At 35.9% G+C, this 23,203-nt stretch overlaps 1 protein-coding gene across 4 annotated transcripts in view; it reads right to left on the bottom strand.

Moving 5' to 3' along the window:
• The window catches only part of DPYD (dihydropyrimidine dehydrogenase), an 843,687-nt gene that overhangs the window by 12,958 nt on the left and 807,526 nt on the right, over nucleotides 1–23,203 (bottom strand). For all 4 annotated transcript variants that reach the window (NM_001132697.1, XM_054527610.2, XM_054527649.2 and 1 more), the window contains 1 exon segment: nucleotides 7,784–7,927. In NM_001132697.1, coding sequence (NP_001126169.1) covers nucleotides 7,784–7,927 — 144 coding nt within the window.

Genomic DNA, 23,203 nt, shown 5'->3' with positions numbered 1-23,203 from the left:
CTCCCTTGCTAGACTATGAGCTCCATAAGGATAGACGTCTTTCTTTTTAAAATTCACGTTGTATTCCTAGTTTCCAGCACAATTTCTGGATTGCAGCAAGTGTATAATAAATATATGTTAGCACTACATCTCCATCGAGATTGCAAACATCCCTGAGCCTTGGACCATGCCGTGTCTGTTTTTTTGAATCTCCTGCAGTCCTTAGCACACTGCTGGTCACATAGCAAATACTAAATACATACTTGCTGATTGACTGATATTGAAACTGCCTACCTCTGAAGAAATAGACCATTAAGTCATTAAGGCATTTGAAAGGAAAAAAGAACAAAAGACGAGTTCTACTGAGCATAGCGTGCTTAGAAATATTATTGTTGCATTCCTAACCAGGGAAGATGGGGTAGATCAGAAACTTGAATGCATGACTGAAAAACTTGTTCAGACAAGAGGGGCTTAGTTAACTTTGTGGGACGCTGGGGTTCTTTCTACAGCAGATGGGGAATAATGTACTGTGGAAGCTGAGAGGATAAACAAAGCAGTGTCATGGAGTTTAAACTATCGAACAGAGGAATCTATAAAGAGGCCAGCAGAGAGGTGGGAAGGAACAAGCTAAAATAAACAGATGCGTGGACAGAGAAAATATTAAGCATGAAAACAGATAACCCAGGTCCTCCAGGAAAAAGGGAAGTAGGAAAAATGGTATGTCAAGGAAGAAGAAACACTCCAGGGAAAACACTGAAGTAATCATGTAGCAGCAAATACATGGCATGCCTGGGTGTGTGCTAAAAAACAGCAACAACAACCACGATAGAAGGACAAGAAGCACTGTCTGATGCATGTGCAGAGAGAAAATGACTCTTAAAGGGAATGTGCCGTTAATATCAACGTGGACTGAAAAATCATGCAGCCACATCATCCAGATGTGGTCTGAAATAATGGGCAAAAGGGCAGGGACTTGTATAAAAATGACAATAACTGTGGCTCCTAGAATTTGAATAGAGCTGTGCTGTGTATAATACTTTCACACATATCTTTTCATTTAAAACAATGGAGTTGAGGCCTTCTGACATTATCCAGTATATATTTTCCCTCCTGCCAATCCCTTGCCTGGATTGTTACAATAGCCTCTAACCGGTCTCCTCGTTTCTGCCCTTGCCCCTCTAGCAAACTGTATCAACACTGCAGCCAGAAAGATCCTTTGCAAACACAAGCCAGATCATATCAGTTTTCTTTTCTAAAATTCTTACTGGTTTCCTGCCAAGGACTTTGCTATTTCCGGGTCTTTGCACTTTCTGTTCATTCTGAATGGAGTGTTCTTCCCCTGGATACCCACATCATTCATTCCCTCACTTTTTTAGGTGTTTGCCCATATGCCATTAAACAGGCAGGTGTTCCCTGGCCAGTCTCTCTAGTAATTTTTATTCTCCTAAGCTTGTTCTATTTTCTCCATTACACTTGTCACCATCTGACATATTATGTATTCATTTGTTTATTTGTCATTGTCTGTTTATCCCTACTAAACTGTGAGCTCCATGAGAGCTGGGATTTTCACTACTGGATTGTGCCAATGACTGCTATAGTACTGGAACATAGTGGTTGTACATTAAAGATTATTGGATAAATGAAGAAACATACATGGATGAATTTGACAACTGTTGCCAACTAGAGGTGGAATTTCATTGATTGCATATGCAAGACAAATGAAACAATACAAAGTATTGGTAAAACAATCGGTGCTTTCTGACCTTGTGGACCACTTTCCTATTCTTAAGACTTCCTTTTTGGATTTCTTCCACACTATCATTTTATTTTGGTTATCCTTCTGTTTCTTTGATCACTTCTTCACATTTGTTCCTCCAGAACTCCCTACTCCTTCATAGAGTATTAGGTTAAGTAAGAAATAAGAAAATACATGTGCAGCTTCTATCTTGGGTCTGGAACACAGTGGGCGTTGGAAATGTCAGCTCTTTCTCCTTTATATCCTCCAGCATAGGCCCATAATTCCTTTATCAATTTCAATACACTCAAATCTAAGTTTTTCATGCTACACCCCAAACCCCCCTCAAACCTAAAACACTAACATCAAAACCTTAACTCATTATGTTTTATTTTTCTTTATCTCTGTGGAACCATAAAAAAGCTGGACATCTTAGTCTTCTTATTATCAGCTCTTTACTATACCTATGCCTAATATAATGAGAATCACTGACTCTTGGAGGAAGAATTAACAAGACTTTATTAGTTTCATCTCTGTTTCCATTACCATAGCCAATTACCAAATCCCGGACCACATTATGGCATACCTGAAATATTCTCAGTTCCCATTCCCTTCTAATCTCTACTTAGTCTACAGGGCTCCTTAAATGTCACTTCCTCAAGGAGGCTTTCATTGGCCCCTTCAATCTAAATTAGGTCTCACTATGAAACAGATTCTATATATCTTGTATTTTTTCTATGTAGCTCATATCAAAAAATAATTTTATCTTGTTAGTGTGATTCTTTAATATCTGTCTCTTTCTATATTCTGTATGCTTTATGAGGACAGAAGCTGTGTATGTTTTATTTATTGCCCTGCAGATGCTCAATTCCTAGTGCATTGCTTATCTCATTGTAGGTATGCAATAAAGATTTCCTGAAAAATACATAGGCTTCTTTAAAACTTCCAACTTTGTTGGCCTCCAGAGCTTTATGTATTTCTATTTTCATTCTTCAGTTCATTTTATTGGACAAAATGGAAATGAATAGTCATCTTAACGTGGATTTCTTTCAAACTGTTCATTTCAAATATAGCTAATAGTAACATTTATTTAGGACATATTTGGTGCAGGCACCATGCTAAAAGTACTTCACACATCATCTAATTTATAACTCTATGAGGCAGATACTTTTATTATTTCCATTTCACAGATTAGTTAGCTGAGGCAAGTTCATGCAGCTATGAAACGGCAATGCCGTAGTTTGAACCTAGGCAGTGTGACAGAGTAGTCCCATGCCTAATTCAGGAAATTCTTTCGCCATAAATATAATCTGCTAAAATTTTACAAACTTTGCTTTGTATTTCAATGAGGGCAATAGTTTCTGAAGACATTTTTATGGTCACTTTCTTTAAATATGTCTGCTTGTTAAAATGACACTGGGAAGTCCAAATTCAGCTTCATGACACGTCTCTTCTCTTATGCAAGATATCTTAATACATTGTTTAGACTCCTTTCCGTCTCTGCTTGCCAAAGATGTAGTTTCCTTAATCATGCCCTTTCTGGCAGCTTCAGCTATTTTCTCCCAAACATATGCAAGCATATGCAAGCCTGGATCATTCTCATATAAACAAAACAATCTTTTCCTCTACTCCATTCCTCTTCTTATCCCTTTCCTACTGACCTTTCTCAAGTTACTGAAAGTGTATTCTGCACACTTTGTTGTTACTTTCTCAGTCTTAATTCATTCCTCAAATTATCACCTCCTGGATTCTACTTTTCATCATTCCATTGAAGCTGCTTCTTGGGCCAGGAAAAGTTAAAATGTGATGGGTCTGAAGGTTATGCTAAGGAGCTTACATTAGGACTACAGTTACGATGGGGGAATTTTAAGCAAGGGCTAAAACAAACAGTCCTACATTTTTAAAAGACCCTTCATAATAGTTGGAGAATGGATTAGATAAGGAGGACAAAAGAAAGCAGGACAGTTAATAGAATGTTTTAGAATTCCAGGAAAGAATATGTAAGCAACACACTGAGGCTTCAGCGTTATGTAAAGAATGTAAGAGGAGGGAGATGTAAGAGATAAGAACAATAGTCATTGCTGACTAGCTTGTGAATAGGATGAGTAATAAGATGACATCCAGGCTGAACTGCAGCTTTTTGAGTTAGGTAAGATGGGGTTCATTGAGACAGAGGACTCAGGAGGAAGAGCAGGTTTGGAAGGAATGGGAATCAGTTTAGTTCTAAGTATGATGGCTATTGGGTTCCTTGTTCAGACGATGCAGGTGGAGGTGACCCCAAGATACGGTGACACAAGTCTGAAGCATAGAAAAGATGTCTGGGATGAAGAATAGTTGAGTCTATTGTGTAGGAAACATTTAGATTTATCATAGAGGAAGATTATACAGAGAGAAGGAAGCAGAGAGGTGAATACAGACACCAACATCATGTTCTTTCAATCCTTTTCTACTTTCCCCAACCTGTTCTTCAGCTTCCATCATATGAGACTACACGCTGCTCTCTGAACTCAACGATTTTCTCAAGGCCCACCTTCCCCTACCTCTTCCATGAGTTTAATATCAGAAGGAAAAGAAATCATATTAAACATATTTCAAAGTAAAGGATCAAAGCTACAGGACAAGAAATAATTTTGTTTTGTAGAAGTGTAAAAGGGGTATCTTAAGTTTTGGTATTAATTAAATAAGGAGTTTAGAACCCAGAATTTTGAATTTAATTAGAAGTTTTCATTTATAAAGATTTAAAAATTGTTTATTATTGGACAAATAATTACTTACGGCATAAAACTTTTTTCTAGATATTGACCATCCTTATTAGAACCTTGTCTAATTCATTTTTGATTTGCCCTTGAAAAGTTTTAGAACATTTTGAGAGGTTGAAAATTTGAATATAAAATAAATGATGCAATTTATGGTACATTTTTGTCACTGAATCATAATTTGAGAGATGAAAGGGATCCCTTTAAAATGCAAATATTGAGGTCTTGGAACAACTGTCTATTTGAAAAAAAATAAAGTTATAACTGTACATGACATTTTAGAGCAAAACAAATTTTAGAGAAATCGAAGTAAAATACAAACATTAAAATTTTAAAACAACTAGATGGGGTAAAAACTGATATAATCTTATGGTAGAAAAGGCTCACCTAAGCAAACAAAGGGCAAAAATCACAAAATGAGCCTTTGCTAGAGATGATTATACAAATTAAAATTTCTGTGTGTGTATGTATATGTGTATATATACATATACACACACAGTTTTATAATATAAATATAAATACACAAATTTTTGTATTTATAATACAGTTATTTGTTATAACAAATTTAATCTCTAATTTTCTAAAGAGATAACTGCATTTATAAAAACTGAAAATGCTCGCTTCCCCCAAAACCTCACCACTATCAGCTACTATTTTGTTTTTTGACAGGGCACAGCATCTGCCTAGAAATGACAACAGGTGGAATGAGTATGGACATTCTGGGGAGAAGGCCAAGGTAGTGGAAAACCCACCAGACATTGAGAAAATCTACCACAGCTGCCCATTAAGATGTTGACACTGACAAGGTCTAAGATGCTGGTAAGATGGTATCTACAATGTCTTGAGGCTTATGTAACATGTAACACCAAGGACATTTCACTCTGGATAACCTCTAAAGTAAGACAACTTAGGAGAGGAACATAAACTTGCACTATTTTTAATAAGATGCCTTATCTCTGCCTTATCTCTGATACTTCAGAAATCTTTATCTACATCCAAGACTTCACAATTCTTTGGTTTATTTAATTCTGACTTTTTTTTTGATTAATGATCTACAGGCTTTCATGCAACCACAGTAGATTTTTTGTTTGCTCTGTTTTGTTTTTTGTCTAGGTTATCAATATTTAATATATAATCTCTGAAAGATTTGAGGGCTAGAAAAGGTAAAAATGCTTTCATAATCATATTGCACTTCTTTTATTTCAAATATAAATAATATCTTCCTTTAGAAATTTTTACACCTAAGGAAAAGATGCCTAGAGATGGAGATCTTACATTTAATTCAAATTGATTAAGAAGAGAGAGAAAGCTGGGAGAATTCCTATTGAGAGGTGAAGCCAGCTGGACTTCCTGGGTCCAGTGGGGACTTGGAGAACTTTTCTTACAAGAGGATTGTAAAATGCACCAATCAGCACTCTGTAGCTAGGACTGTAAAATGCACCAATCAGTGCTCTGTAAAAATGCACCAATCAGCACTCTGTAAAATGCACCAATCAGCGCTCTGTAAAACGCACCAATCAGCAGGATCTTAAAAGTAGCCAATCACAGGGAGGATTGAAAAAAGGGCACTCTGATAGGACAAAAACGGAACATGGGAGGGGACAGTAAGGGAATAAAAGCTGGTCACCCCAGCTAGCAGTGGCAACCTGCTGGGGTCCGCTTCCATGCTGCGGAAGCTTTGTTCTTTCGCTCTTCAGAATAACTCTTGCTGCTGCTCACTCTTTGGGTCGTTGCCACCTTTAAGAGCTGTAATGCTCACGGCAAAGGTCGGCGGCTTCATTATCGAAGTCTGCGAGACCATGAACCCAGGGGCAGGAACCAATTCCTGACACACTGTATCTCCAAATCACATAGTAGTCATAGCCACACAATGGCGAAAAAGGCTCATGAAGGGCTGTAGGGTTCTGGCCTTCGCATTCCATTCGTGTTCAGTTTGTTCAGTTCATACTTTTAGTGGCACAAAAATAATTTAACATGAACAACTCAAGAGATGATTTGGGGCTTTTATGCTGTTAAAAGTACCAAATGTTCATTTTATTTAGAAAGATGGTATTGAAGCGCTGCCACGCTTTGTGGTCAGCCACTACACATATTGCTGAAATTTTGGACCATTGAGTCTGGACCACTGTTTTTAGCATGAGACACATTTTTTTTTTCTTCATAGGTAGAAGGAATTTTTAAGGGTTCCAATCTCCAGTTGACTACTAAAGATGAATTTCAGTGAGGTCTACTTGAGAGTACATAAAAGCAAGCTTTTCAGCTGATATTTCAAACAGAAAAGGGAGATGTAGGAGTAGAGTGTCATCAAATACAGAAGAATGAATTTCAGCAACTGCAAACTACATTTTAGTGATGATGATTTCAGACAGAATGCCATCCAATAACACCCCCTTTTTTTCTCATTATGACTGCTTGGAAACAATACTGTCTTGAGGGGGACAGAAAAAAAGAAGGCGTGGTTAAAAAGGGGTACCTGAGGAATCCTGGTGGTGATGGGATTGTTTTGTATCTTGACTGTGGTGGTGGATACATGAACCTACATACATGACAAACTTGTACAGAACTAAATACAACACACATGTAGAAGTAAAACCGGAAAAACTTGAATAGGATTGGTAGATTGCGTCTGTGTCAATATGCTGGTTGTGATATCATACTATAGTTTTGCAACATGCAAAACAGGTGAAACTGGATAAAGGGTACACAAGACCTCTCTGTATTATTTCTTACAACTACATGTGAATCTACATTTCTGTCAAAATGAAAAGTTTAAGGAAAAAATCAAGAAAGGTAACACATACTCATAATTCCATCTTAGTGTAATTTTTGTTATTACCAGCAAATAATCTCCTGAGACCCAAATAAATGTCCAGGCTTTCCAGAGGCCAAACCAGAGAAAGATTTCCAAAACTTTCAAGTGATCACGTTGATATTGATGTGCTTATTGATAATTGAGTTGTACTACATGACTAATACAAGATATCTTGGAGTTAATTATGGATTAAAATAATTTTTAAATGACTATAAGAAAACTAGGAATTTCATCTTAATATTTCCTGACACATTTAATGTATATAAAAATTTCCATGACATGCATGCTTGACAGTGTTCTAAAAAGTATAAAATATGCAAATAAAAAAGGTTATTTTATAATTTAAATGCAGTTTTCACCATGGACAGATGTTTTTAAAACTTTCATTATATTTCTAACACCAAATTAGTGATACATTTAAGCAGTAAATAAACATTTTAACTATATTTGTATATTTAACCAGTAAAGTAGGCACACTTATATAGTTGGCATAATTTTTACCTTGATGGTAGGAACAGGCCTTTTGGGGATAAAACAGTTTCTCTTATGTGGTGAAGAAGCTATATTTTGTTCTTTCAGTCTAATCTTGTTTTCTGCTATGATTTTCTTGCGCTGTTCCAGATAAGGTCCAAAACTTGGCAGTTTCTAAAAGGAAAACACACAAATAAGAAAGCATGTTAGCTCAGAGAAGAGAAAAATGGGAAGATATAAACATATAAATATTATCAACAAACAAATGTGTGTCTAGGGATTGTTTCATGTATACTGTAACTAGGTCTTCACTCATTGTTTTGGACCACTAGTCTTCTCGGTGTCAGGTTCCATTAATTATTAAAAAGAACACAACAGTACAATACTTTTACCAAATATGTATGTATTACATATACAAATGTTAATTAAAATACATTTCTAAATGGAAAAAAGTTCACAATGGCAAACCAAACCCATTCACGTAAAACAACAGCTATTAGTTAAACCATTTGTTTGGTTTGTATAGACAGAAGGTGAAACCTATTGATGCTTTTTTCCCCTTCATCAGGTTTTTAGCATGATATAGACACAGTTGTAGTCCCTGACAAATGCTTTAGTCAATAGCAAAGGTACTTTGCCAAAGTTCTCATCTGTATCTCTATTTTATTGTGTTCAAATTATTACTACATCTCTTTAAAGATTGTAACTAATGTTGATTGCAATTTACTGGAATAGCTGAAAAACAAATGGTAAAAATATTGATTTCTCTGTACAGAAAATAAATTTTATTTTGCATGGAGGCAAAAATAGAAATGAAAAGGAGAGGAAATATCACAGTGCTTAAACAAACTCCATCAGTATTCAAAATCTCATCACGGAGCTTTAAATTTCAAGGTTATCCAATTGTACTTTACAAAGTTCATTTAGAAAGATACCTGGGCGTCATGGAAAAATGCTAAGTGGTTTCAAGTTAACACGAAAATGCCCTCATACCATTCATTATCCCACAATTATTTTCTCTTCACTTTGTCCTTCCCCTCTTCTAGAACCTTTGATCTTCACTTTTACTGACACATACTGCTGGTGATAGACATCACTGAATTCCAAATGTTTTGTGTCGGCCTGTAACGTGGAATTGCTAGGTCTCTTTCATAAGACTGCAAAAATACCCTCTCTCTCCTGCAGAATAAAGCCCATTTATCTAGCTGATGGAGGTTTGGAAAACTACAGCACTCAAAGGTCATCCTGATCTCTGACCTAGCAAGTATTTTGGTGAAAAATCACACTTGTTTCAAAACACTGGCCTCTACATTTCAGCTTGCATAACGCCCCAGGAAAATGAGTTCTCTGGTCCTCTAGAGACCTCAGTAGAGTAGGTAAGCTAAACTTAAACCATGTTCCAATTAAGCCAAACTGCAAACTGCAACTGTAATTTATGTTAGCAAAGAACATACTTATGTGGAAATATCTAAGATTGTTACTTCCATTATCAATTCATTATAATTATGTCAACAAGTCAAGTAAATGGAAACAATGTTATGAATGCCAAATTAATTTATATACAATGAGACTAGAACTGAGTACTTCATCTCTACACCTTAATGCTTTCTTAAATTGTAATATTTAATTGTTGCAGTAATATGAAATCATATGATGGAGGGAGACAGTATTTTGTATCCATTTTGCTATAAAACAAGTGATACTGACTTGCTAAAAGCATAAAATAAATAAGAGTATAAAACAAGTCCTTATCACATATATAAGCATCCTTAAAAGGCAAATGCTTTTATGAAATGTCCTTTTATGAAATGGCTTTTTCTTGGGGCCTATGAGGTATATGAGGTGTTAGGGATTACACTTGGTGCCAAAGAAATGCCTTTGGGGTCAGATAACACCACATAAGGTGGCGAGCACATGTCCACATGATATAAATCTTCACAATGTCACCCCCTGCATGCTTCTCTTATACCTCAGGGACATCTCAATCCTAATCTAATATACTCAAAGACTATCAAGAATGGTTAAGTGTTGAAACATATGACCTGTGGTTCTAGCAGATGCCTCAGGTTAGCAGGCTCCATGAAAATCAGAACCATTATTTTCCCTGTTGGGGTTTACATGGTTCTCTGTTTGGACTTTACCTTACTCAACATCATCTAATTTCACCTAAGAGTTTTGTAAAGACCATTCAAAAGAAATCATTCTTGGAACCTTTTAATCTATCTTCCTTTAAACGTACATCAGAGGATAGTATATTTTTTCATTTAGATTATTATTTATCCAAATGCAGACAATGAATGTAGTTAAATTTAAACCATAATGATTTCAAATTATGTCAACAATGGTAATAATAACAATAAATTTTTGAACATCTTTTGATGCTGAATATAATACAGCCTGTGTAAATATCCAACAGCCTGATATTTTCTGTCATTTTTTGCAATGATTGACCACATTTGCCATACATAAATTATGTTACACAGCCTTCCCCTGGCTAACATGCTAAGTTTCTAATGTGCTAATTGGTTTTATAATTAGTCCTAAAGAGAGAATCTCAATTTAACATAAAGATTCCTACAGGATTTTCTTTGTGCATTGGTTAGAAGAATTAATGGACTAAAAGGAAAACTTGCCAATTTTTTTAATTGAAAGCAAAAAAAAAAAAAAAAAAACCAAATATCAGTGACTGCTCCTTCAACCTTCCACCAAGCATCTCCACATCAAATTGGGTTCATTTTTGTTTAATTCCTCACTGCAACATGGAGCTCTCAGAGACTAAGGTATAGTACCAGCTTCCAAAACTTCAAGGCTGCTGTAGACATTTTGCTTTCCTTATTAGTTTGAAATTTTAAGTGCTTTAAAAAATATGTTGTATATATTAAAGTGGTCCTAAGGCTATTTAAGTACTGAACACTTTAAAAGTAAATAAAGTTTTCTGAAAACAAAAAACATCAATTCTCTCCTGCACCAAAGGATCACCCGATCACCTTTACACATACTACATTTAGGCATACATTTGTTTTCTGATCTTGCAAAAAAAAGAAAAGGAAGAAGGAAAAAGCAAGCAAGCAAGCAAAACAAAGCTAAGAAAGAGTGAAGATGAATGCATAGTTGGCCACTGTGTGTGTGTGCAATCAGTGATGATTAATAAAGCATTTAGTTTAAATCTCTGCCTGAACATATAGTTAATTGATTTCCTATTGCAGGAGGAGAAGCAGCAGGACCTGACAGTGCCAGCAGCAGGAGCTTTTCCTCTTCATTCATTATTTTCTTACAGAAAAGTTGTAGCCTGCGGTAACTCAAAGTGAGAGGTTTTGAGCGTCATGCTATATTTCTTAAACAAAGGAAAAAGTTCTTTAGGACTATCAAAAGCTGCTTTGTAACTGATGAACTGAACAAAGCTCAGAAATGGTGTGATTTTTGTTTCAATAGTTTCTCCAGGGATTCATCATTGATGAATTTGTTCTCACCAGAAAGGCTAGTGTAAGATAACAGTATCTTACACTAAAACTGTCTCTATCCAGATATAAAAAGCACTACATTGCCAATAGAAAAGTGACAACATAATGAATCAACAATGATACCTTAAGCCAGCAAAGCTTTAAGGTAAAGAAATCTATTTGGATTATAATTTATTCATGGATCAATCTAAAGGTAATTGAGCATATTATGAAGTAGAAAAGGGTTCTTGTTTGTAACAGAAGCAAGCACTTGTATCTTCCAGTTTAAATTGCATAATTTTTATGAGAATGGCAGCAAGTTGCCTAATAGCACTAGTCTATAGTACTGTAATGGATCAACTCTATTTTCTTAATCACACTCTCTTATCTAATTGGAAACAGTAACAGAAAGACAAGTAATTACTTTGATATCTAAATTGTAATATGTGAAAGATGAACATATTTCAGGCTTATATCAGAATATATCACTCAGTATCAGATATATATATATATGTATATATGTATCTTATTCAGTATAAACCTGAAATCTATTATCTATCTATCTAACTCCTTTATACCTATTTCGTGTATGTGTGTGTGTGTGTGTGTGTGTATACAACTGACTAAAAGATAAGTTACATGTAAAGGATATCTAAAAGTTGACTTTTTTTTCCCAAAAGACATGTTTGCATATGACATAGCTCTATTCTTTATCAGTCTTTTGACATTTATTCAACAAATACAATATTGAATATCCACTCTGGGCCGGGAACTGTCCTGTGCTATATTAAAGGCTAAACAATTTCCAGACAGTGTAGTACAAACTATCATTGTTATTAATTTTGTAAGTTTCTTTTGCTATTTATTAAGGGCTAGTGTCAGATTGAATTATATGTCAAATATACCTGGTTATTGCAGTTATCTCAAGGAATAATATGCCAGACTCCTTGGAAAACTGTTTGAACTCAATAAAATGACCAATAATTGCAGAGAAAAATGAAGAAAATAAATGTTCAAAGAGTTGATCTTTAAAAAACTCAAAAAGCTAATTGAAGTAGTTCTTGGATACCTAAAATAAAAAATATGGGAGCAGTGTGGTATAATAATGGTTGAGAGCATGGGTTCTCTGAGTCTGTTTCATTATCTATAAAATGGCCATTGTGAGGTTTAAATAAAGTAATCCAGGTAAAGTTCCTAACTCACCCTAATTTCAATCTCTGTGTGCTCAACATGATTCAAAGTAGCACAGGAGATAGAGATGAGAAGTCTCTTTTCTGTTCTGTACTTTCTGAATTCAATTATTTTTCTTCTTTCCTCTTTTCAATTATGAAAGTAATCAGTTACTTACATTTGATGCTGATTTTTATTTCAAAATCAGTTTTAGCAGAGTTTAGAATCAGAAGCTCAGATTTTCCCATATGTAACTGGCATGTAATGCTTAAGCACTGATATAACAGTAAGCAACGTTTCATGATATTATCAAATTTGGACAGTGGAACACAATAAAAAGACAGAGACAGAAAGTCCATCTACATATTACATGTTACCATAGTGTTATGTGATGGCCAATGATGCAAATCAGTACACTGGCACTGCACATGTAAAATATATAAAATATGAGTATTAGTTTAACCTGATAAATGTAAGCATACAATTTTTGATCAAATGTGTGATATCTAAATTAGTCAAAAGCAGAGATAGTTCATGTTTCACAGTGAAAGTAGAAAGTCAACATTCACATAGTGATGAGGAAAATAATTTAGAAGTCAAATTTGCATTAAAATCAGTTTTGCACTCATTAGCTGTGTGACTGTGAGCCAATTACTTAACTATTCTGCTACTAATTTTCCTTATCAATGAAATGAGAATGACAGTATCAAACTCACGATGTTAGTATAAGCATTAAATGGAATAATATTTGCAAAATGCATGCCTGCCAATTTATTCCCATAAGCCTTAACTGCTTCTATTGCATTGTGTACTGTGCTCTGTGTTTCCATGTTTGCTCATGCATCCCCTCTGCCAGAATACCCCATCTTGTCTTTTTCACCTGGTACATGCCAATTAGGCTATTTAGTTTCAGCTCAGTCTTCATAACACCTAAGTAATCTCCTTTACCGATTACCCGCCCTGCCCAGTGGTTTAGAATATCCTGGGCATATTTTAATCTCTGCGCCTACTGCACTGCCTTATCATCATTAGCTTATGTGTCCATCTGCCCAGCTTGAGATCCTAGACAGGTAACTTTGATCCAGCACATAATAGGTGCTGAATATAATTTTTTAAAGCTTAATGAATGAATGAATAAATGAATGAATGAATGAATATCTTGAATATATTTACAAAATCTTTCTGGTTGTTTGAATTGTCAAACAATCCCAAACAATTACTTTCAGAAACAAATTAAAGTATATAAATAGGTTTTTAAATATGACATGAAGTAAAAAAATCGTACTTACAGAAAAGCTGTGATTCATACATTCAGAAAACATTAATAAGGAGCCAGACACTTGAAATTTATACAGAAAGGATAGTGTGTGACCTTAAAGAGACTATATTAATAACAATTGCAATACCCTGTGACAAGGGCTGTGGCAGAAGTGACACAAAGTGTTATATGAGCAGTGACAATGTGTATCTAACCCAGGCTGAGGGGTCAGAGATTTTCTAGAAGAGGTGTCATCTGAGCTAAACTCTGAAGGATACGGTGAAGGTTGGATGGCAAGTGGTGCAGATGGAGGCGTGAGGTCGGGAAAGGGGAAGAGAATCCTCCAGGTGGAATAAACAGCGGAGGGAGAAGGGTGACAATTTGGAAAAGGCACCGGGGAGCCAATGGACTGCTAACCCTCTGTTCCATCGTTCATAAGCTACAAGAGGGTGAGGCACTTCCCCTGTGAAAAGCAGGCAGAATGCATTTTGTTGTGAAGTGATGAAGTCAGATCGTGAATTAGGAATAATGTCAATCAAGAGAAGAAAGTCTAATATTCATGGAATGCCAGCAAAGGATGATGGAAATAAGACTTGCTTTCTGCTAAGTGCTGTGCAGGTGCTGGGGCCCAGGCCACAAAGAGGACCAGAAGGCTGTTCCTTCCAAAAGCAGTTTATAGCCTTATGAAGACGACTGAGTCACATTCAAAGGAACTCAGATAAGAAAATTATTATTTTCATATTGAAACAATTTAAATAACTCATATCAGGTCTCTCTTTAAAAACTGTCATTTTTTAAAGTAAGTATTTTTGAAGAAATACCTCTAGGTTGGGATTTAGGAAATGTGGTATTGATGGCATGTTTTAGGAGAAACCAGAACAAAGAGATGGTCCAATAATTATGCATGGAGAAATGCAGAATTTTGAAGGAGAGGGGGAATAGAAAAGAGAGGAGAGAGTAAAAGGAAGTGTGAAAAGAGAGGGCAAGAGAGAAGGAGCAAAGCCTGTTGGTATGAGGCTGAAGGACTTTTATAAACAGGGAGAGCCACTATTTAATTTTAAGATGTTTGCATTGCTCCAATCTAAATACTCCTCCATAGCCTTTATCTAGGAATATCTGCTACACACTTACATGTCTTGGTGAGAAATTTGGAGGAAAATCGAGGAAACAGGGTTGAGTTTCATGGTTGGGTTGGCATATAGCTGAAAGGAATAGAAACCAACAGGAGGGAGATTTGAGGGAGATTCAGAATTCAATGACAGCTGGAATTTATAGCCAGAAGCAACCTAGAGAACAGAATCTCTGGGGATTTTGTAGCACTCTCCAGAAGGACAGGACTGGGTAAAGTCAGCTGACATCTAGCTTACATACGTCACTGTAAGGAGAAATAAGATAAGTAGAGGACAACATGCACAAACAATCTGATGTAACCCAGATGCAATGAGTAATTAATTCCAACTCAGAGGTTAATACAATCTTTACAGTGAAGGAGGAATTTAAACTATGCTGAAAAATTCTGAAAGGGGAAAACAGTGCCTAGCTGTAGGAGGAGAAGAGAAGTAAGGGAATGAAGTGAAGGAACTACAGGGTGAGCTTATCCTTATATGGCTAAAATATACTAAATGTCAGGGAGATAGTGGGGGATGAAGCTGGAATATCTATAGATAGGGCTCTGAATTCTGGGCAAAGTGTTTGGATTTTATTCTTTAGGGTGTATGGGAACACCAGATATTTGAAAATGTGTGACCAGATCCTCACAGTGGCAGAAGGAAGGGTGGACTGTAGGATGATGGCGGTAGCAGAAAGGGAGAATGATCCAGAATGTTGGAGATGGGATTCTGGTAGTGGTAGGAAAGTGAACTAGATGAGTTCTAAGGTTATCATTATTTTCAAAGCTGTTATAGTAGAAAATTAAAAAAGGGTTCTATGGTGTAATGGTTAATTTTATGTATCATCTTGACTGGGTTAAGAGATGATGCCCAGAGAGCTGGTAAAACATTATTTGTGGGTGTGTTTGTCAGAGTGTTTCCAGAAGCAATTAGCATTTGGATCAGTAGACCAAGTAAAGAAAATATGCCCTGAGTAAAGAAAATGTGGGCGGGCATCCCCCAATTGGTTGATGACCTGCATAGAACAGAAAGGTGGAGGAAAGGCAAATTATTTCTTTCTTCTGGAGTGAGAGCTAGGACATCCATCTTTGCATGCTCTTGGATATCAGAGCTCTAGGTTCTTGGGCCTTTGGACTGTAGGCCTTATAGCACTCGCCCAGCCATCTCCGCCACCATCTGCTGCCCCCCTCATCTCCCAGTCCTGAGGCCTGCAGATTCAGGCATAGAGTTAAGTATGCCATTGGCTCCCCCAGTTTTTAGGCCTTCAGAGTCAGGCTGAATTACACTACAAGCTTTCCTTGTTCTCCAGCTTGCAGATGGCATGTCATGGGACTTCTTGGCCTCCATAATCACGTGAGCCAATTCCCATATTAAATTCCCTTTTACATACCTATATAGAACCAATGGGTTACATACAGATATAACCTATAACCTGTTGGCTATAATAATATAACCAATAGGCTGCATATAGATATATGAGGGAATTGAATATATAACCTATTGGTAATGTATGGACATATAAGAGGGAATCTAATATGGGAATTGGCTGTTTCTCTGGAGAACTCTAATACACGTAGTATTTGGGAAACAGAGAACCAACACTGACTACTTGTCCCCACACCAAGGCTCCAATATTGATCTTCACTCCCACACTGCCTGCTGACTGCCTCACCCTGACCCACAATGGCTTCTGCCTTGAAACTCCTGCATACTGTCATTCTTCCTGACAGACTTCTATTTCCACCTCTTTGTTGGTCATCTTTCTGCAGATGACCCCTCATTTATCACCATCCCCTGCTCAATCAGATTCTTGACTTTTAAAATTACATAGGAACTTTGTTAACTGGGGCCTGCATAGTCTATGAGCTGCCAAAGACTTACTTCTTGGTCAAAAGGAACATAAAGCAGTGTTGGTGGACAACCTGGGAAGGGTAAAATGACTTAGTTTTACTTTCCTTGCATTCTAAAGGACCTTTGCTTATATTTTGTAGAGATGATGAGGTAGGGGAGGAGACATGGGGAAAATCAATTATCTCAAAAATGGCTGAGTGAGAGGGGATTATAAATTTAACAAGGGAGAGGGAAGGAACTGCACCATCATCATCACCTTCACGAATATATCAGCTTATTAACTGATCATGGCTATATACCAGACACTTTGCAAAGCACATGAGTACATTATCTCTTCCTTATTGCAAAGAAGATAAAGAATATCCATGAGTTGGGTATTCTAGTGTCCATTTATACACAACAACACTGAGGGGCATAAAGACTAAGTAACTTGCTACAATTAATTCAAATCCAAGTCTGCCTGATGTGAGACTCTGTGCTATGCTGCCACTCATATTTCTTTGTAGTCCTCACAAAGTTTTGTATAAGGTAGGTGTTTAATATGCTTTTTATTTATTTAAAGAAGCATACTACCTACATACTCCATTCCTTGAAATCTATGCTTCCTGTTTTACTTATTCCACAAATTGTGAAGGGGAAATGTTTTGCACAGCAGAAACCATTAAAAAAAATGCTGAACACATACCAAGCAAAATATCTGAATTAGTTTGGTCCTGTTTATTACTGGCCTCAACTTTAATGAGCTCAAGTTAATACAGGTGAAAGGCCAGGGTGTTACATGCAGAAGTTAATGAAATACCATAGAGCTGCTGAGAAAATGATTAGCAGCCAAATGTGAATTTAATATACTTCGTCTTCAAGAAGCAATGCCCCATGGGAGGCATCTTGCTGGGGGAGGTAATGTGGCATATTGGAAACAGTACTCACTTGGGAATTAGGAGATGGGGCTCTGACCTTCGCTTTGCTGTCAGCTGGTTTTGTGACCTATGGCAACCTGGTGACTCCCTCTGTGTCTCAGTTTTCTCACCGGTAACATGAGGGGGTTTGACTACATGATCTATGAGGTCCCTCCCAGTGATATGATCTGTTTTGTTTTCAAATTCACAATTAGAATTCCTTAGGGTTTATGCCTAGGTGGCATCACATTGTCTGTGAATGAAACATCAGATTGAGTCATAAATTATAACTCTTTCCATCCTACTTAACTATAGAACATTTTGAGTCTATTAGGCTATAACATATGGATATCATGGATCATGTTTATCAAACTTCCCAGGTTGGATGGGTTCATCAACTGTTTTAGGCTTCATTAGTAAAAGGTAAAACTAAAGATATTATAGCTGTTTTACCTCATTATTAAATAATGAAATCTGTATAGAAAATTAATAGAACTGAAAATATTTTTTTAATGAAAGCTATTATAAATCTGCATGAATTGGGAAATTCATACAGTTCATAACTAACATTACACTGTAATTATCTTGACAAAGTTTGATGTCTAGTTACAAACTCATCTGAGACACACTCTATAGAAAATCAATCACAAATATTGGAAGTGAATATAAATGATAACAGGCATGAAATTACTAAAGAGGTAAGAATAAAATATAGATACACATGTGGTTGCATTCGGTACATATTAGAGTTTTAGGATTTGGGAGAAAAATAGAACCTTCTACTAAAGCAATGCAATATGCAGAATGATCATTGATCTTAGAATGCAGAAACTAGCTGAATGACCTGGGGCAAGCCACTTGCCCTCTGTGAGCCTCAATTTTCATCTGTATAAAACAGAAATAACAACGATCACCTTGCCCATTTGATCTTCACCACAACTATTTAAAACAGGAAAAGCATTAATAGATGATTAAAATACAGCTGTTACTATTTTGAAAACTCTAAAGCATTATAGAACCAAAGTATTATTACATTGCACATAAATTTCATTTATGCACAATATAATAAATAATGTAAAGATGATGTGAGTGCTCTGAATTATAAAAATGTCACAGAGTATTAACAACACATAAAGAAAGATTTTCTCAGCAACAGTCCTTCCAGTGCCTTAGGAGTACTTGGATGAAATAATTTGCTTTTGAAATCCACCTTCAAAATGCTATTGCTTTCATGGCTAAATGTTGCATAGAATGTCAAGGGCAAAAACCAATGAGGTAAAATGGAATAAAAATTGCCTTGCACAATGGAATGGAAGCAAAGGAAAACAGAAAAATGAGGTGATGAGGAAAATGGGACTGCTATAAATATGGAGTAAAAAGCATACAGGATTCAGGCTATATTTGGAGCAAGAATAGGTTAATCAATTTTCTTCCATATTTATGCAATATGATACCTAATATCCTCCTAGGAAGAAACACCTGGATGACTGTTTTAATCCCTTTTACAGCACAGGACATAAAATATTACATTTTGATCCGTCTAAAACCCTATTTAGAGTTACAGTTCAGAGTATACTGGAATAAAATGATCATCATTTTGAAAGTCAATTTTTAGTAGTTCTATGCTAAGCAGCAGATTTATGTTGGAAAGAAAATAAAAGCAAGTGTAAGTTTTTTAATATAAAAAATATCTAATATAATTAATTACCATACATGTATGAAATATTAAACATGGGAAAATATATTTTACACATTTGGCAAAGTGCTCCACAAATAATAGCTTCTCCATGCAGCTACAGAATATAGTAACAAACATCTATAAATCAGAATTCATCTCAAATCTAGGTCTCCCAACTCCAAGCCTAGTGCCGCTCCCTTTACATTGGCCATGAACTTCCTGAAGTTTTTGGGCTACTGTTTTGCCCGACAGTACTTAAGTTTTTGGTGTTTTAGGAAAAGATACTGAGGGAAGGACCTAGTAAACTACATCCTTGAGAAAGGCTCCTTCTTTCAGATGTATTTGTTGAGTATTTACAATTTGTCTAGCACATGCTGTGGGCTGACCATTGAAGACATAATGGATAACAAAACAGAAATGATCTCCTTCCTCAGGGAATATGTAATAACTTTTAGTGCAATAGAATTAAACATAAACAATCCCACTCACCTGCACTTTCACCCTCTGTCTTCTCATCCACTACTAAGAGAAGTATCCTATGTCCTTTAAAAGACTCCACTCATGGATTCCATCTCATGTACCCTCTGATCATCTGAAGGAATTTGCTTCTGTCATTTTTATCTTTGACTATTCAACAATTCACCCTCATTTTTACATTATTTTCATTAGCACACAGATATACTTCAGCGTCTCTCATCCTAAAAACAAATATACTAAGCATAACAAAACAATTTCTGTGACCCTACAGCCACTTTCAGGCATCATTAATTTACTTCCCTTCAAACTTCTTTTAAGCATTTTTAATAGTGTCTGTCCTCACACCTTCACCTCCTGTTCACTCCTCAACATACCCTTTTCAAGAATTTGTCCTCCATTCCAAACAATTGAAATGCTTCCATAATGAAGCTAACAACAATCTTTATTGTGCAAATCCTGTGGCCACATTTTTGTTTGTGCTCATCTAACTTTATCTCTCAGCATCATTAAACCTAGTTGACTCTTCTTTCCTTCTTAAAACACTATCCTATGGCTGGGCACGGTGACTTATTCCTGTAATCCCAGCACTTCGTAGGCTGAGGCGGGAGGATAACTTGAGCCTAGGGGTTTGAGACCAGCCTGGGCAATATAGAGAGACTCCATCTCTGTTTTAAAAAAATAAACAAAACCCCCACTATTCTGTTTTTCATCCTACATCACTTCTAAGTGTCTCCTTTGCTGGGTAGTACATACACCCCAAATCTCTCTACTTTTCACCATTTCCATTGATATGGCTGTAGTCCAAGGCTCAATTGCCTCATCCTTGGGCTACTGCAATAGCCTCCTAACCAATCTACCTGCTTTCTCTTTTGACTTGGTATAATGTATCCTCCTTATAGTAGCCTGAGAAGTTGTCTTAAATAGAAACTATGACAGATCATTCCTCTGCTTAAAATCCTTCAATGATTTCATTGCTCTTAGAATAAAATCGGAAAACATCACCATGACTGTAGGTTTATCTGGCCCCTGCCCACCTCTTCAATATATTTTAACCACTGTCCCCTGTACTCACTACACTCCAGCCATATTGTTCTTGCTATTCTTGACAAGTCTTATAAGACCATACGACCTTAGGGCCTTTACATTTACTGAGGTTTTTTTTTTGGTCTGCATCCGGATCTTTGCATGGTTGGATCCTTCGCATGTTTTAGGACTCAGATAAAATGTCACCTCCTCACAGAGGCACTCTCAGACCACCCAATCTAGAGTAGGCCTTTCAAATCACACTCTTCACATCTCCTTTTTAAAAATATTCACATCGTTTATTTGCTTATTTTTAAAAATCTTCAACCCCTCTAAAAAGTATGAGCTACTAGAATAAAATGTTAACTAATCTTATTTACTAATTTCCAGAACCTTGAGCAATGCCTGGCTCATTGTACACTCTTGAATGAATGAAGGTACTGGGTAATTGTACATTTATACACAGTACAGTCTTGAACTGAGCTTGGCTTCCAATTCTAGCTCCATTTTTACTAGGTTTTTGACTTAGTTGTGTTTTGCTTAACTTTTGTAAGATCTCAGTTTCCTCACTCATAAAATGGGAATAATATTTTATAAGGTTGTAAAGATTATATAATTTATATAAATTGTATAGAGTGAAGCCAGAGCTTAATACACAATAGGCACTTAATAGGCCTCTTTGCCGTCATTATAGAAATTCTTATCATCAACATTATTTTTATTATAGAAATTCTAGCAATGTCTCATAGCTTTCTATTAACTTTGTGAATTACTTATGTACACAATGACACTATTTTAATGTATTTATTTTTTTAAAATGTACTTTTAAAATATTTTGCCTTGTGCTTAATATTATGATATAGCAAACATTTCCCATCCCTTCAGCAAACCATTTCTCCAGCATTTATAAGGGAAGTCAATGGATTAAGCATGTTGTTCATGATGGAGAACTGCTTATTTCACATTTAGACTGCATACACTGTATAAAGTCAGGATTGCTCATACAGTTATGTAATTTTGTGCTCCACATGTTTAAATAAGTAAAATTAAGAAAATGAAGATTTGATAGTTGACGAGTAAATGTAAACACTAGTGCTTAAAGAATGAAAGCAAGACCATTCTGTAGCCTAAACTAGATGCTGTCATCTGTGGGGGTTAGGGAAGATGCTAAGATCTGAGCCTGCTACCATGCTACTTCACGAACATCTGGCAGTCTGTCACTTCACAGGCAACAACATCTTCTCTAAACAGAAGAGACTTGAATTCATCAGGGATTCCTGTAGTACAGTATATGCTTAACTTAAGTACCTGCTTCCCCGTGATTTCCATAGATTATCATATTCATGACACTGTGGAGTGGAAGCATTCTTCTCACTCTCTAACTAGAACATGAAAAAGAAATTAAAACATTGGCAGGCACTTTGTCTCCAGTTTGTTGGACAAGTAAGAAAAGGACTTCCCACCCATTAATGTAAATGAAATTCTGTCAACTTAGAGCATTTAAACAAAGATGACAGCAGCTTGTCTATTAATAAATTCCTGACAGGATAACAATTACATTTGTAGTTGACTGTTTTTCTTTCAATAAATGTAGGTCAGTGGGTATTTTTAAGGAATCTATTTAAAATAAATTCTCAAACCCCAATAACTTTTCTCCTCATCTCTATTAACCCAGAAAGTAACTTTAACATGCACATTCTTGCTTCTTAAGAGTGGTTTTCAGAACATTGTGGTCAAAGCCTTTTTAACACATGTAACTGTGTAAATACATGTGTGCCTACTGTGCGTATACACACATATACATACAATGCATATACATAATACATATGTGGTATCTATATTCTACTCCAATATTTTGAATTGAATCCTATAGAAAGATTTAAAGCACAGCAGGCTCTCTGTTATCTAGGGATGGTTTTTCCATTTAGGGATAATCTGGGCCCTTGTGTTACTGCTTCTTTCTGACTTGTGCATTTCTTTCATTATTGACTATCAGAAAGGAAAGGTAAGAAAAGGTAACAAATTGATCTAGCTGGTTAGTCCTCTAGCCTTAGGAATCCATTTCGTAGAGGAAGAAGAAGTGAATTTAATGAATAAATTAAGTTTGGGGGGATTATGTGTGGAATTCACTAATCTACCTGGCCCAATATCCCATTAGTTAGATTTGAGAAAGTAAGTTTCTAAACAGAATCAGGATGAGATTTTCAATTTCCTTTTGCGGAAGGTTTTTCCAAGACAACGTGTTTTCTCTGTCTAAGGGAGTTTTGGAGATGGTATATATTGATATATTTGAATATCAGTTATAAGTACTACCAAAACAGTGAATAATTTTACCTTCATTTATTACAAATTAAAAGCACAGCTCTATATTTCATCACATTTAAGATGCTATCATACATTGCTTATTATACAATAAAGAAGAAAATATAAGGAAAATACATTGTTTAAAATATTACTAAAACTTTTTCACATTCAGCATCTGGTAACTTGAAGATATAATCAATTGTAAGACAAACTGATTCAGAGGTATTAAAAATGAAAAAATGCA

The sequence above is a fragment of the Pongo abelii genome, chromosome 1 (genome assembly GCF_028885655.2).
Source record: "Pongo abelii isolate AG06213 chromosome 1, NHGRI_mPonAbe1-v2.0_pri, whole genome shotgun sequence".
Classification (NCBI taxonomy): domain Eukaryota; kingdom Metazoa; phylum Chordata; class Mammalia; order Primates; family Hominidae; genus Pongo; species Pongo abelii.
This window is presented reverse-complemented; position numbering and strand designations above follow the sequence as displayed.